At 42.0% G+C, this 16514-nt stretch overlaps 1 protein-coding gene across 1 annotated transcript in view; it reads left to right on the top strand.

Annotated features, from left to right (window-relative positions):
- klf12b (Kruppel-like factor 12b) overlaps positions 1-16514 on the top strand; it is an 85628-nt gene that overhangs the window by 42529 nt on the left and 26585 nt on the right. Inside the window, 1 exon segment of the mRNA XM_041806878.1 lies at positions 8129-8672. Coding sequence (XP_041662812.1) covers positions 8129-8672 — 544 coding nt within the window.

Raw genomic sequence — 16514 nt, 5'->3', positions numbered from 1 at the left:
AAATGCTGGTTTGCATTACAGGACCAGTCAACATTTCTTAAACCTTCCCGGTCTAAACAGCTAAGAACCAGGCTTGATTTACCTTATTCTTTGGGAATTATTTAGGCTTCAATGTAGGGATGTAAATGCGTGTATTTAGCTTGACAAATCAATCAGAGCTACGGGCTTGAACAAAAAAAACTATTCAGTAAATCACTGAAATGATTCAGTGACACTGGTTTCTTTTTTTTTCCATCTCCTATCAGCAGCTAAGAGAATTGGCAGTATACTGCAGAACATCCGTAGCCACCTAAACACACTGTAAGAGAGAAAAACAAGATTTCTAAACACTGAGATCAGTCTCAATGGGTCTGATGACTTCAAAGCCCAGGGGCAGTATAGCTGGAGGCACTCTGTGACACTCGCATCCTATACAGAACATGCAAACACAGAGAGAGCGCGCATAGAGGCAGCTGGATGAGTGCCTGAGGGTCTGTCAAGAAAGGCTACGTGGAGCTGCTGCAGGAGTTGATGCAAGAGAAGCGCAGAGGACATTTGACACCGGAATCATACACTTTACCAACTCATGGACATCTCTTATGACATTTTTCTTAAGGTAGAGTTTTAGAGCAGAAGCTGAGATAAATACTGGAGTTAGGTATTGAATACACAGAAAGAAACAGCATGGAATGACATCTATTTAGCCTCAGGGACAGATCTTTGAGTGAAGGAAGCTAGTGCAACAACATAAGTCTGTACATGTAGCATGCATATTAACTTCATAAATGTTGTTAAGCACAATGAACAGATTTAAGTGTTTCATAATGGCTTTGTTGATAATATAACGTCTACACTGAGCACCCATGAGTGGAGACCTGCAGGATAATGCATGCACATATTAAACAGTGTTGAAATAACTTTACTTAACCTTTATTTCATCCAGATAACTCCCATGAAGATACAGAATCTTCTGTACGAGGGAGTCCTGGCTGAGACAGCAGCATAAAAGAGTCTCACATAAAATAACCAACAGCAGATTTACACAGAGTGAAATTACATCACACAATGATTATTCAGGAACAGGAGATGTTGGCCAATAAATCCTCAGTCCAGTTTATAAAATATTATTCAGTGTTTATTGTACATGAGTGATTCATCAATCAATAAATTAGGCTTGTTTAAGTAGACTGCAGCTCCTCTTACAGAGATAAGGGACACAAATGTTGAAACCACTTTAGCTAAAAATAGAGCAAGTTTTAGGGATAGTATCATTAGTCTGCATGACAACAGGTCACAGCTACTGAAAGTTGTAGTCGACAGTGGAGGACATAAATAAGGAGGCAGCTCATACAGCGTGGCCTTATAAAGAAAATGTACCGCTGTATCATTTTAGTGTTTAAGGAAGACAAAGGCATTTAAGCTCTGATAATGTAAAGACACAATCCAGTCTGGTTTACCAGACATTTCACCGTACAGTCTTGGATATGTTTAGGGAGTGAGTTCCAGAGGGAGGGGGCAGCTATGGAGAAGGCTCTGTCCCCCCAGGTTCTTGCTTGTTATTAGTGGAGAGAGGAGACTGAGCGGAGGTTACAGGAGGGGGTGTGATGGTGTAGGAGGTCAGTAAGGTAAGGGGAAGGCCCTGTTGGTTTAAGCCAGGGGTGTCCAAACTTTTTCCACAGAGGGCCACATACAGAAGTATATTAGGATGGTGGGGCCACTTTCATAGTCCTCGCCATGAGGATTTTAAAGTTAGTAAATCCAATGTAAGTTAATCCATGTTTAGCGAGTGAGTATGCCTAAATTGCTAGTTAATGGCTGGTAGGGCAAACAGACAGTCATTTCCAGAATGTTGGGGAGCCAATCAGATTTCAGAGGGCCCCGTTTAGCCCTGGTTACCACTGGCTCAGCCCCTGAAAAGTTATTAGTGCTGCTATTTGCTGTGGTAATCCATCAGGATGTTATTAATCAAGATATCTTTCTGTCAAAATGTTTGTTTACAGGTTTGACATGGTAGCGCTGACTTGTGCTGAAAACAAGAAGTGCAATACAGCCAAGTACAAGCTTTGTGCTTTTAATGTGGGCCATATTTTATTTTATCTCTGGAATTTGCTCTGGGCCAATCAAAAGTGGGCTGTGGGCCGCATTTGCCCCCCGGGCCATAGTTTGGACACCCCTGGTTTAGGCCCTTATGGGTGAGGAGGAGGATTTTGAATTGGATGCGATAGGGGAGAGGGAGCTAGTGGAGGATTTGGAGGACGGGGTGATGTGGTCATGGGGTCAGGAGACGTGCTGCGAAGTTCTGGATGTATTGGTTTACTGAGGACTGCTGAGGACGTGCCATAAAGGAGGATGTGATGAAATCGTGGATGAGAGTTTCAGCTGCAGGGAAGGAGAGAAATGGATGGATGTGGGCTATGTATTTAGGTGAGAGAAGGCGGTTTTTGAGAGATGGGTGATGTGCTGATCAAAGGAGAGGTGACTGTCGAACGTGACACCAAGGTTGAGGGTGTGAAGGGAAGGGGAGGGGATGAGAGTGTCAATTTGGAAGCTGAAGTTATGGATGGATTTGGTGATGGATTTGGGGCCAATGTTCATGAGTTTGGATTTATTGTAATTTAGTGAAAGGAAATTGATGTTAATCCAGGTTTTTATTTCAGAGAAGCAGTTGGTCAATATGGAGTGTGTGTGGTGATGGAGGTGGTGGAGATATAAAGTTGGATGTCATCGGCATAGCAGTGAAAGTGAAGTACATGATGGCGAATGATGTGACCAGGGGGGCGAGCAAGTAGATGAGGAATAGGAGGGGACCAAGCGCCGAACCTTGGGGGACACCTTGTGTCAGGGGAGCAGTTGTTGATGTGAGGTATGACTTGATCCAGGGAAGTGCAGTACCGGTGATGTTAAGTGAAGGATACAATGTGATATGATAGCATACCTCACCACAGATCATGATATGATACGATACAACATGATACAATATCTCAGTATATGATTGATTTTGCATTACTCCTAATATGAAAGTACATGCCAGATCATGGGATGACAGTGTACAATACCACGACACCTCATGACCTGACTCAGCACATGTGGCCGATACTCCTTTGGTGCCTTAGGAAATTATCCTTGGACTCCAGTGCTTTAACTTTTTCACTGCTGCCACGGCTGCATGAGTAAATAAACAGTCTGCATGTTAACAGGGGCACACACACCTATGAAGACCCAACCAATCAGTCATTCTGACACATCTGCACAATCCTTACAGCTTAAGAAACAGAAACTGCATCGTACTAAGAAGTTAATTTACTGAGAAAAGGTTTAGTCTCTTCCAACAAGAAGGCTCAACACTGACTGATTAACCCCAGAGTAATTTGTTTGTAGGCATTTTTCAGCCCATGAATACAGTTAGTACAACATTTCCCTCAAACGAGTCTTTGTGTGCTGACTGCATGTGACTTTTCTCGTATGAGACCCCACCCTTCAGAGCTTTAACTTCAGCCCCAGGGACAAATTAGCCTCAGGAGTGGACAAAACAACACTTACAACTCAGAGTTGAGTAAATTTAATCAGAGCAATAAAAGCAGTGACTCATTCATTCGCTGGAAGGCTAGCAGCTCCAGTCAAAAACCATACAGTGGAGTCTTTACTGTCTTCCAGCAGCTTCTTTCTTTTGTCCTGAAGCCTCTGGTGCTGTTGACTTTGCCTTTATGTATGTATGTCTTTATTAAGAGGGGAGTTAGTTCTCCCTGCAGGATCTTCACTGCGGTTTGGATTATTTGAGAGCTCCCTCAAAGCCTCTTTTTTTGGCCAAATATAACTTAAAACTATTTGCTATAAATGGGCAATTCCTTCAGGGTAGTGTCTCTGACTGAAGTTTGCTAAAAACAACAAAAACGATCATCTCGTTCAGTTGTCGAAAAGCTTTTTTCACTAATAAAGGCCTTTTTCCAGTGATTTGTGATTGAAAAGCACATGTACAATCATAAAGATGTGTAAAAACACACTGAAAAATGCATAGTGGGTGGTTCAGGGGATGACTCAGAACCCATAACTTGCTGTGAACCTTGACTTGACACCACCGACCCCAAGCTGAACCCCACTAGAGGTCATTCGGGGGCATATTTCATAGGGTTAGGTTTGTTTTCCAACTGGGGAGGAGGAGTCGCTCAGGGAGAGGCCGGTTTTTGATTCATGGGGTCGTAACATTTCCTGTAGTCCAGCGAACAAGTCTAGAGTAAAAATAGTGCAAGCTATTGCATAGAAAGATCCGTGATTCGCCACGGTTCCTCTCTTCGCCAGCATTACATCAAGGGAAAGAAATGTGAGGCTCAAAAACAAAAGCAAGGAAGAAACCCCACATATTTGAGTGCTGCAGCTGCGACTTTTTCCCCTTTACTTTCCTGACTTTTTCCTCCATGATTAGTAGAAAATCCTGGATGTGTTCACTCCCTGATGGCCTAAACTGTGACTCAGCCACTGAAAAGCTCAGCACGAACCTCTCCTACATCCAAACAAGTCAGTCTAGATGTGCTACACCACACTTTAAAAGCCTCCAAAACAAAAACTAGGACAGCGAAGAGGGACCAAAGTTCAATCTCCTGGTGCCCTAAATGTCATTTTTCTACGTTGTATGTTCTTCATTATCTTTTTCCGAGTAAACAGGTTCCTGAAACTCATGCAGACAGATGGAGCGCTTGTGTTACAGTCTGCTTGGTGTTAAGTGAAAGATGTGTTGAGGGATACACTGAGCCACCAGCGTTGGCCTTAGGAGGCCCATCGCCCAGAGAGGGAGAGAGAGAGAAAGAGAGAGAGACGGTCAGGAAATTGAGCCCATATGATGTTTTTCCACCGTCACAAAGGAGATTTAGGAGAGATACGAGGGGAGCCAAGAGAGCGACGTTTTCTGTGGGAGTGATGGAAAACAGCAGGAAAAGAGAGAGGGAGAGAGCAGCCCACGCCAAGAGAGAGAAAAGAAAGAGAGGAAGGATACGGTGAGCGAGGGCGGTTGGTTGTGAGAGACTCTATCTTTACTCCTGCGCTTCATCAGTGTGTGATGACATCATGCTAGCTCAGAAGGATGGACGCTTGAATGAACACGAGAAAATGAACGGCATTTTACCTTTCTGACGTTTAACTTTCATGCTGGATTTCTGCTTCTGAAGCTGAATACTCACCCAAAAACATTCGTCCTTGACCTGAAGTCATTAACAAGTCATCACCTGGTAATAAACACATGAAGAGTGGCCAGATTGTTTCTGCCCAGCAGGATGTGAACAGAAATGACTGTTTGGGGAAGCTACTTTGATTCCTAAAATACACTTCAATGAGAGATTTGAATTTAAAAGCAACAATATGTCGCTTTCCACCTTAAAGTAAGACTTTTAAAGCTGATATGATAGCATGTCGACCTTCCAAAGAGAGAATGGCATCTGCCACAGAGTGCCCCAATCGCCTGGTTAAAGCACGATGTAACTTGTCTTAACTTCTTCTGCCAGGCCCTCATCCATCATCCAATACACTAAAACATGAGGATATATCAATATATGCAGAAAAAATGGCATGTATTGCTTATAGGTACATTGACAACCCCCATTCCAAAAAAGTTGGGACATGGTGTAAAATGTAAATAAAAACAGACTGCAATGATTTGCACATCTCACAAACCCAAATTTCAAAACTTATCAGATGTTAAACCTGAGACATTTTACAATTTCATGAAAAATATTAGTTCATTTGAACTTGATGGCAGCAACACATCTCAAAAAAGTAAGGACGGGCTAAGAAAGACTGGAAAAGTAAGTGGTACTAATGAAAAACAACTGGAGGAACATTTTGCAACTAATTGGCAATTAGAGAGGCAGAGTCTTTCAGAAGTAACGATAGGCAGAGGGTCACCATTCTGCAAAAAAACTGTCTAAATTGAAGTGCAATTTCAGAAAATGATATTCAATGTGAAATCGCCTAGATTTTTAATATCCCACCATCTTTAGTTTGTAATATCAAAAGATTCAAATTCGAAGGTTAATACTAGATGCTCGTGATCTTTCGGCCCTCACATGCCACTGTGTTTAAAACAGGCATGATTCTGTACTGAAAGTCACTGCATGTGCTTAGGAACACTTCCAGAAATTGTTGCCTGTCAACACAGTTCATCCGAAGTATCATACAAAGAAGAAGTCATATGTGATCACGATCATCATTAAGAATGGACTGAGGCAAAATGGAAAACTGTTCTGTGGTCAGGTGAATCAAAACTTGGAATTCTTTGTTGAAACCAAGGATGCTGTGTCCTGCAGACTAGAGAGTAGAGGGACAATAAGGCTTGTCATCAGAGAACATTTCAACAGCCTCTGATGAAATTGGATTGCATCTCTTACTGAATTTCATCTCTGATGAAATTGGATTGCATTAGTGCCATTACAGACTGTTGTTAAAAGAAGAGGGGATGCTACACAATGGCACAAATGGCCTTGTCCATACTTTTTTGAGATGTGTCTCTGCTATCAAATTCAAATGAGCTAATATTTTTCATGAAATGATGTAATGTCTCAGTTTTGACATCTGATACGATGTTTATATTTTTATCTTAGCTCCAGGCAGCTTGTAAGAATGATAGACCCTTTCTTTGAGAATCATCAAGTTAGTGCATCTCAGTACTGTTATAACAATGACTGAGGCTAATCAACACTAGGGGACCCAAAGCATGCTTAACCCCCTAAATTCCAGTTTATTTATCCAGAGTGAGAGCTTCAACATGGTATGTTTTTTTCCCCCTGGCACAGATAGAAGAGGTGGGATTTGGCTTCGTTTTGATTACTCATGCACCTGCTCAAGCACATGTGGGCAGCATGAACATGATAGGAACGTTTTTACACAATGGCAGAGTCTTAGAGAGCCATCTGACCAAAATGACACAAAATAGGCTACAAAGTGAGTAACGTTTCCATCGTGTTGCCTGTAATTTGATGTTTCCCTAGTGGCTACTAGTGAAGAATATGCACTATGTGTCCTTTAGGAGTACCTAAAGACGCAGGCGGTAACTCTAACTCAGTGAGTAACCTCACTCATAGTGCAAATGTGCCTCACATCAAAAACAACAACGATCCACTGGAAACATGGGCAAAGGAACCCCAATAAGGATCACTGTACAACAGACATGCAAAAGCAACACATATCAAACACACCTAAAGACTCTGCCCAAGGGCATGATGGGAAACTCTGCCCACACATGCTCCCAGATTTGAAATGACAATGGGCGGAGCTTAGTTCAATAAAGCTCCTTAAAGGGATACTTCAACATTTTGGCAAATTCGTCCACTGCCATAATTCCTATAGTCTTAGTAATAGGTTTGTTACCTTCAGTTGTCAGTGCAAGCTGTTTTTAGATCGCCCCTGCCGAACTCGGACCTGCCATGCTATGAAATAATCATGGAACATTATGAGACGGAGATGTTTTAAAGCTAAATGCAAAGCCGGAACTACACTCCAGACATGGCTGCTGCACTGTGTCACTCCGCCCAGTGGTTTACTCAAGAAATAGTTCCGAGTATTTGCTTCCTGCATCGTAATGTTACATAATTATACGTTATTATTTCATAGTGTGGTGAATGTGCAGGTCACAACTTGTCCACGAGAGCGTTTTGGAGTTGTTGGATTGTTTATTTGATGAGTTTGGTGAAGGAAAGCCGGAATACCGTCTGCTTAAATTGAGTTGGCACAGCAGGTCCGAACTCAGCAGCTAAAAACAGCTTGCACCGACAACTGAAGGTAATGAACCTATTACTAAGACTATAGGAATTATGGCAATGGACGAATTTGCCAAAATGTTGAAGTATCCCTTTAAAAGGTTGAACCAACACTCGTGGATCAACAAAGTCAAATAACTCACTCGGAACAGAGATAAAATTACACTTTTGGTCTTAACTAATGATATAATGATATAATGAAGACTATAATGTATATTCAATAAGGCTAAATGTCAACCTCCACCACAAAATGTGGGTAAACTTGTAATTTAACAGCATGTTGTGTCCTATTTCCAACAGTAATTGCAGTGAAGTTCATTTTAAACTATGTAAAAACAAAACCAAAAAAAAAAAAAATAGTTGGATTAAAATTCTAACATTCTGCTTCTTTATTTTCTCTCCCACAGTCACCTAAAGTGCGCCCTTACTCTGCGATGGACGGTGTCCCCTTCTTCCTTAGCAGAGTGAAACCCGAACCTCCCGAAGACCTCCTCGCTCACGACCTGCACTTCCACACACAGACCGAGCCTGTCGACCTGTCAATCAACAAGCCCCGCCCCTCCTCTTCATCCACCACCCCAACCATTACCTCATCATCCTCCCCTCTCAGATCCGCCTTCTCCCCGTCCTCGTTATCGTCATCATCCTCCTCCTCCTCATCTCCGTCAGTCATCACCTCTGCCTCATCGGTGCTCACGCCGGGCCCTCTGGTCGCCCCTGGATCTGGGGTCAGAGGTCAGCCCTATTTGCACATCCTGCACTCTGTGCCGCCGCCTCCGTCCAGCCCTCTGAGCCTGCAGGGAGCGGGGAAGCTGGCCAGCCATGTTCACCGCATCCCGGTCGTGGTACAGTCACTGCCCCTCATGTACACCACAGCCGTTCGATCCCCCTCCAGCCTCAACAACGCCATCATGCTACCTCTGCTGGACGAGGCCAAAAGCCAGGGCAAAGGTGAGTGCACGCTCTGAATTCACTCAATATTCATAGGGCTGACTGGGTTCTTTTGGGATTTCTTTTTAGGCATTTTATCATTTCAAGTTAGGAGCAGTTGTTGAAGGTGTTTTAGCAAATACTTCACACTTAAACTTACAGAAATCTGCAACATTAACAGCCAAAGCAGGCATTTTGTATCAAGATGAATACAAAGTCTTAGAATAATTGATCTCTTATGTAGGATAGGCAACAGAAAGGCCACAGAGGCAAAATATATATCTTCTAATGAAAGTGAAAACGTATCATACAAAAAAAATGTTGTACTCTGTAATGCTTAGTAAACATTTCAGTGGAAATGCTTTAAAATATCCTCCCACAAGACTGTCAAAACTAACACCTAATGATCTTCAGGACAGCAAATGGATAAAGGAAGACAATTTGTTTTCATAGGAAAGAGCATGCATCAAAGCTACAATGGAAATGCATTACCAAAAATTGCAATCGACTTTTGCAAATTGTCTCTGTAACAAATAAACTGAAAATGCTTCAGACCTTGGAAACTTTGGGTTAACTACTCCAGGGAAGTTTCACCACTCTTCCAAGTTTTCTCCATTTGTGGATAATGGTTCTCCCCATGGTTGGCTGGAGTCCCGAAGCTTTACAAATGGTTTTGTAAGCCTTTCCAGACTGATAGATGTCAGTGACTTTGTTTCTCATCTGTTCTTGAATTTCCTTAGATCAAACTTCCAACCTTACAATGAAATCATTCTTATTTTAGATGCTCCTCTATAATAAATTAGGGGCGAATTCTGGCTGTGGTTGTTTCTCAAAACTTAAGGTGGGTTTTTACTCCTAAGTTGCTCAAAAACATCTAGAAAAATGGTTTGCTCTGCAGCAATATTGGAATCCGTCTTTAATGAAATTTGTCCTTCTCTAATATGTGATAAATACCTCTGGGAATGCATGCTGATTATCTGTCATTCAGATGTAGACTGTGGTTTGTGTTAAATGATTTCCCAGAAATAATTCCTTTTACATATAGTGTAAATGTTTGCAGTGTAAGGGGCATCATCTTTTGGTCCATATCATCCCAGAGAAGCACTCGTTTATCTGTCCAGTCTCAGCTTAGTTTAATAATAGATACAATGACTCAAAAAGAATCAAATTTTCTTGTGACTAATGTGCAATGACCAGGGATAAGGTTTCCTGAAATAACAACACTATGATGCAGTCAAGCTTTGTCAGGTTCCTTCTCCTTTCAGACAGTAACAACAAGTAGAAGGAATTAGTCCTGCTTCCTGTCTTTTCTATGTTGATTTTGGTTTTTCGATCTCACTTATAAATGTTTTTATGTATGTGGAAAAACGTGAAAAACTCTCAGCAGAGGCAATTACAGTCACCATGTCGACAAAGAAAAGTAGTATGAACTTCTCTGAATAGTTGTTTAAGTTTAACTGTGGTAAAAGCGGAGTCCTTGCCGCTATCCCTCTCTGTCTCATCAGCAGAAGTCTGAATAAATTCATATTCTGTTGATCAATAAAAAAGAAAAAAAAACTGGTAGAGTGTATCACAAAAAGTTTGACAAACAGGGGTGTATTCACAGTTTTTAATGGGGGGACTGAACCCTACTTCTGCACCCCTAAGCCTGGAGGATGTAAAATGACCTAATTCAATTAATCAAGCCTTCACACAGATTTTTCAGGTCTTTAAGTGTATTTAAATGGCAGACCTTGATAAAAAAAGTAAAATTAATCAGTGTTTGAATATCTTTTTTCAAAATGAATGATGCATACTTTTTTGGCCCTTTTGGACTTTCAGTCACTTAAATTTGTCAAATAAAAAATGTTGCAGTTTTGACTTTAGAAAGAACAAACCACAGTTGATCAAACAGACAAGACAAATCAAACATGTTATAAAAGCACGAGGTTACAAAAGGCAAGCATGCATACATGTTAACTGTACTCCCTTTCTCCAAAACAGCATGGAACTTTTGGTAATTCGGAAAACCAGATTTCTTATCCCAGAAAAAGGAGATAAAGAAGTGGAAATCTTGAGAAATGAGACTGAAATGCACTGGCTATCCCCAGAAAATTAAGTGAAATAAGCAACAGGGATGTCTGGACTTTGTGCCACTTTTCCCCAGGCACTTATTCATGTCCCACTAAAAGAACTCAGCAACCCACTTTTGGGTCCTGACACACCAGTTAAGAACCACTGATCTATATTACAAAAAGCTAATAAGGAATAAACTAGAATTATGCATTTTAACAATAAAAGTCAAAACAGCATTAAAAATGAACACTAATTAAAACAATCCAAAACTATTTTAACCTTGGCTCAAACTGTAGTTTGACATTGAAACAACCATCCTTCCATTTGCCATCTTGCTTGTCAGTCATGATCACAAGGACCTGGAGCCAATCCCAGCTGTCAATGGGCAAGACTAGGTACACCTTGGACTGGTCGCCAGTCAGTTACAGGGCTGTTACAGGGACAGATATCCAGACACACTCACATTCAATTAAGAGTCACTGATGAACCATGTGGGCATGTCTTTTGTATTTGGGAGGAATGTTTGGAACATGCAAACTCCACACAAAGGGGCCCCGCCAGAAGGGGTCTTGAACCAGGAACCTCCCCACCGCGAGGCAACAGTACCACTATGCAGCCTTTACACTGAAACATAGGTAGTCTAATAATCCCAAGATTTGTCGCTGCATTAACCTTGAATTTACACATACTCTGCCTGAACCAAAATGCACTCACAAAGTACACTGCAGAGCAAATTGCTCCCTTTCGTGTCCCAGAAGCACCACTTCACTCTGCTTCACTGGAGACACGCACCAGCCACTGTCAAACCGCATCATCAGTGTAGAGCAGATCGACCCAAACAGCCTGAAATATGTGCAAAGTATCTAGTCAGTAAAATGCATGGACTCTTGATGGTCAATCAATACCATATCAAAATACATCTCATCCTGTGGCACAAGCAAAAGGTCATCAGGGGGTCAGTGGGTCACAGAGCAACTAGGGTGCCAGTGATGAGGAAAATGTAACTTGGAAAACCACAGGATTTTACATTAAACCAGACAGACTTGTAGCAAACCTAGACCTTGTAAATGTTTAAGATAATTTTTTGGCTTTTGGCTTCTTTTTTTTAGTGATACAACAGCTGTAGAGAGGAATCATAAGGAGAGTGAGAGTGGGGGAAGGCATGCACCAACCATGGCCAGTACATTGAGGACTTGTAGGCTCAACATATGGGTGCCTGCTCTACCTATTGAGCCAAAGTGGCACCTGCAAACTCATGTACTCATGTACACCCATGGCTGAAACAACACAATCATGGTTTCATGTCAAAATGAACAGAAAATCAGCCCAAGGACAGCAACATAATCCACTGTTTACATGCTGTTCTCCGTGAACCCGTACTTCTCCGGTGATATCGAGCCTTGAGTTACTCAGGGCTGCACTGTGCTCCTGGGTTGCTTTCAGTGTGCGAGGGTGCTCGCATTGGGTCGGCACAAAGCACTGCACATCCAGATTGTGGTGCAGGTGGAGTATGTGGAAATTGAAGGTAACTGAGAAACTTTGGTTATCACAAAAGATTCACATAAATCAGTTTTGACCATCACAACACACTTAAGCAATTTTCTTCCTAAGTGGTCCTTTAGGCCTACTGAAATGATAAAACACTTGAAAACTTTTCCAGAAATGGAATTAAAAGAGTGATTAATCAATTTCAAGTGAAAACAGGATTAAAGGTAGCGTTTCTTGCTGACATCAGTGAGTGAAAAAGGAGCTGTAATACCTGCGTGATGTGGTTTGAGGTCTCCCGATGACAAGCTGTTTAGGATGCTATATTTGTCTGCACAGATGCCCTACTGTCTTTAGTCAAAGAAGTTGCAGACACAACTGTGAAAGCTGACTGTGTGTATAAGTGTGTGTTTGTGTTCTTTTAGAGACGGCCCCTGAGGCGATGATGTTCCCTCCTCAGAGTGAAGATGAGGTTTGCAGGTTGAAAGGCGCTCCCATCTTTAACTTGACAGAGATTTCACTCGGCTGTCTTAAATAGCCTCTGGCGCGGGTAACCGGGGCCACACCAGTCGTTACCTCTTCTTTTCTGACGAGAAGTAAACATGTGAGGCAGTTTGAGCATTAGACCTCGCTGGCCTGGCTTACGCTGTCTTATTGGTTTTTCTCCCTGGGTGTGGTTTTACTGCCAGCCGCTGGGAGTGGGTCTACTGAAGGTGTTTCTGTCCAACTTGCACAAGGCAGCTGTTCGCTCTCACAGAGGTTGCTTCTTGTGAATCCCTGCAGGAAGAACAAACAAACTTTGACTCACATATCTGCATGCACTTTCAGCACACACAAACAGATAGGCGTGATAAGTGCGGGTTTTTACACGGACACTCGCCCGACTGGGTGGGGTGGTCCCCGTAGAGATGTAGACGAGAGGAAAGGACAGGGAAAACAAAAGTTGCATAAGAGGGTGTGGATGGATATTGAAGATGGTTGGCACTCCTACAAACACAAGCACGCACACATACATGTACTGTATATACACGGTCCAATCTGGGCTCTGCCCTGCTCTGAAGCCACCAAACACAAAGAAAGAGAAGGGACCCAGTGCTGGATGTTGGGTGTGGTGGATGGAGTCACTTTTAATGAGCTAGCAACCAGAAGACAAACAGAGCATTTAGATGTTTATTGCACCTAATCCGACTTAATGAGGACAGCTGAATACAAATACCCACAGTCACAGGCAGTCCCTGCCAAAAATAATCAACTGCCACAAAATATATCATATCTGTCTTTGGATATAAATCATTGACAGTAAATAAAGATGGATGACGCATCTCCTCCTCCTCTCATTGTACAGAAGACATACTGTGCTCCTGGAGCCAGTATGTGCCGTATAGAGAGGCAGAATTGTCTCCTCACTCCTTCTGCTATGAAAAGATAAAACAGATAGCGTACTGACATTCAGATGTGGGAACAGGTAATCCAATATTTAACTCTGTTAACAAAGATGTTATCATAACAGTTTGGGCCTGCGTCCATAGACAATACCAGCGACCTCAGCTCCAGAGGCTTCTCACAGGGGCCTTTTGTTTCTGAGTTATGACAGCTGACTTCAGTCCTGTACATAAGGTTGTTTTTAAATAGCTCTCTGCTTAATATTTTCCTCTGTTTAAGGAAAACCACCAAAAACATGGAAACTATCTAAATTAGTTATGCCCTGGCATTTGCAGGAGATGTAGACCTGGGATGCTGGGGGCTGGTAAAGCTTGGCTACATTGGTGTTGTAATGAAAATGCGGATACCACAATGATCAATGTCAATGTCATCAATGCTAACATTAAAAATTGTTGCATTTCTGATAAGCTGTCCCTGATTGTTTACAAAACTGCTGAGTAGAAATACCAGCCATACATTATTATAAAGCTATAATTCTCATTATTCTGACTATTTAAAGATCCACATCCTGGTTAACACTGCATCCTACTGGAAATCAATCTTGGATTGCTCACAGCACAAACCAGGGAAGGCACTTTTAACAGCTTTTCTTCCTTATAACTAAATCAGGCTATTTGTTCACACATGACTGAACTTGATTAACTTTTTGTGTACTTGTACTTTGTTGAGTACTTTTTAAGATAAATAATTTTACTTTTATTTCCAGTGGACAATAGTTGTAGTACCCTGGTTAGGATTAAACTTTTTATGTGAGAAAGTGTGAACTATTCAGCCATTTATTTCACAAAGAGCTTATTGCGGTATATTGCATATTATGTGCTTTTGGATAGATGCCAAGTAGGGAGAAGATTTTGTCCATTTCAGGGCACCGAAGAAGGGAATCAGTTAAACTATGTCCATTTAAAAGGGCCACTGGAGTGCACTTTGTCACATTTTGTATAATTGCAAGGCACCAGAGAAGGCCCTCTGTCTGATCATAAAGAGGGCACTGATTGCAAATTTTATTTTTTTATTTCTAGAAGCCACCACATGGAGCAAGCCAAATTTTTGTCCATTTTATCAGCACCAAAGAGAGCACTTCATCACTTTCACCAGATTTTGAGGTGCACTTAAGAGGGCACCTTGTCATTTTTTTTCAGATTTGAGGGGACTTTAAAAGGTGCATTGTCACATTTTGTCATGTAGAGGGTACCAAAGAGGGCACTTTGTCCAATTTTGCCCATTTCAAGGTACCAAAATGAGTGCTTTGACAAAGAGCCCTCACTTTGTTGAATTTGACAAGTTTGCCCATTTCAAGGTACCAAAGAAGTCCACAAAGAGAAGTGATCCGCCACACACTGAGATAGACTTTACTGTTTATTATGAGCGAACAACGTGTTTCGCCTGTAGCTTCTTCAGGTTCACCCAGCATAATCAAATAGGCATACACAGGTGTGTTTAATACATACGGTCCCATGACCAATAATCAACCAAATCACTCAGTTAAACAACAAACATGGAATATATGATACAACAAGAATAAAGAAACAAACAAAATATGTGCTGTACAAATATCAGAGGTGAAAATCCATAACAAGAAATGTATTTTTGTCTCTGCTATCCAGACTTTGAGTGTTAGGTTTAAGAGTGAACTCAGTCAACACTGAGTGGGAAATTCAAATGTTTTCACTTTGGGGTCACTGTCATGTCACACATCCTTTCATACTGTCTATGATACAAAGAGATTTTTAAAAGACATTTCTCTTTCAGGTTTCACTTTTATTTTTGGTAGGTTTGGGATAAAAAAGTCTTTGACACTAGAAGTGTTATTAGTTTAAGTCCACCCCTCCCTGTAAGATTTATTTTGGAGGTCAAGAACCAAATTTTGTTTGTCCTGTTCCAAACCAAACATCCCTGAGCGATGATGCAACTCTCAGTCATCCTAAAACCTTCACCATTAATACAGAGACAGTAGCATGCTCACACACTTCCTCTCACCCACCAGCACACACGCACAGGTTGGCCATCCTCTCTGAGAGAGGGCGGGTACCCTCTCCTCTCCTTTCACTGCTGTCTCCCTGTCTCCGGCAGCAGGTTGCCATGGAAACAGGGCTTGACTAGAAACAACAGGAGAGAAAGAAAAGAAATCCGGTGCTCTGCCCACCTCTCCACCACTCCTCCTTTGTGCCCCCTTCGCTCAAAAAATAACCCCCCCGACACATGATGCATTTCGAACTAATTACAGGTTTTCTGTCGGGGGAGGCAGGCTGGTGACCGCTCTGCACTTCTTCTCCAGTCCACGACAATAGTTAGAAACCTTTAAAAGCAAAAGCTCCCGCAGAGTTCCAGCATTTCTATGTCCCTCCACGGTAATAGCACCATGTCTGCTCCAAACTGTAGACCCTTATTATGGGCCATTATGGCCACAGTCTCGGCTGAGAGGGCAGAGGAGGTGAAATCCTGATAGCTCATAAAAGCAGCAGGCGTACTGTAACTGTGAAAGTGGATCACAATATATATTCTTACAATAATTACATCTACAGAAACAAGAATTTTCATATGAAATCTCCTCTGTGCTGCTTCGTTCCTCTAGAACAGCCCCATAAGTCAATCAGTGTTAAACCCGGAGGATTTACAGCAACTTCATTTTGACATGTTGTCTCTGGCAGGTTCTTATTTTTTTAACTTCATCTCTTGAGTTCTCCAGGATGTACCCAGCCTGTGTCCATGGAGACGTAGATGACAGAATGGCTGCAGGCGCTGGCAATATACCCAATGAGTTGTCCAGGGGAGAAGTTGTCACAACTTGTGGGAAAGATGTAACTCTGTCATGTAGCTCCGGAGACACAGAACTCTGCGCTCATTGGCTCAGAGGTTGATGGTTGATAGCACGCCGGCCAG

Source organism: Cheilinus undulatus, linkage group 15 (assembly GCF_018320785.1).
Source record: "Cheilinus undulatus linkage group 15, ASM1832078v1, whole genome shotgun sequence".
Lineage (NCBI taxonomy): Eukaryota > Metazoa > Chordata > Actinopteri > Labriformes > Labridae > Cheilinus > Cheilinus undulatus.
This window is presented reverse-complemented; position numbering and strand designations above follow the sequence as displayed.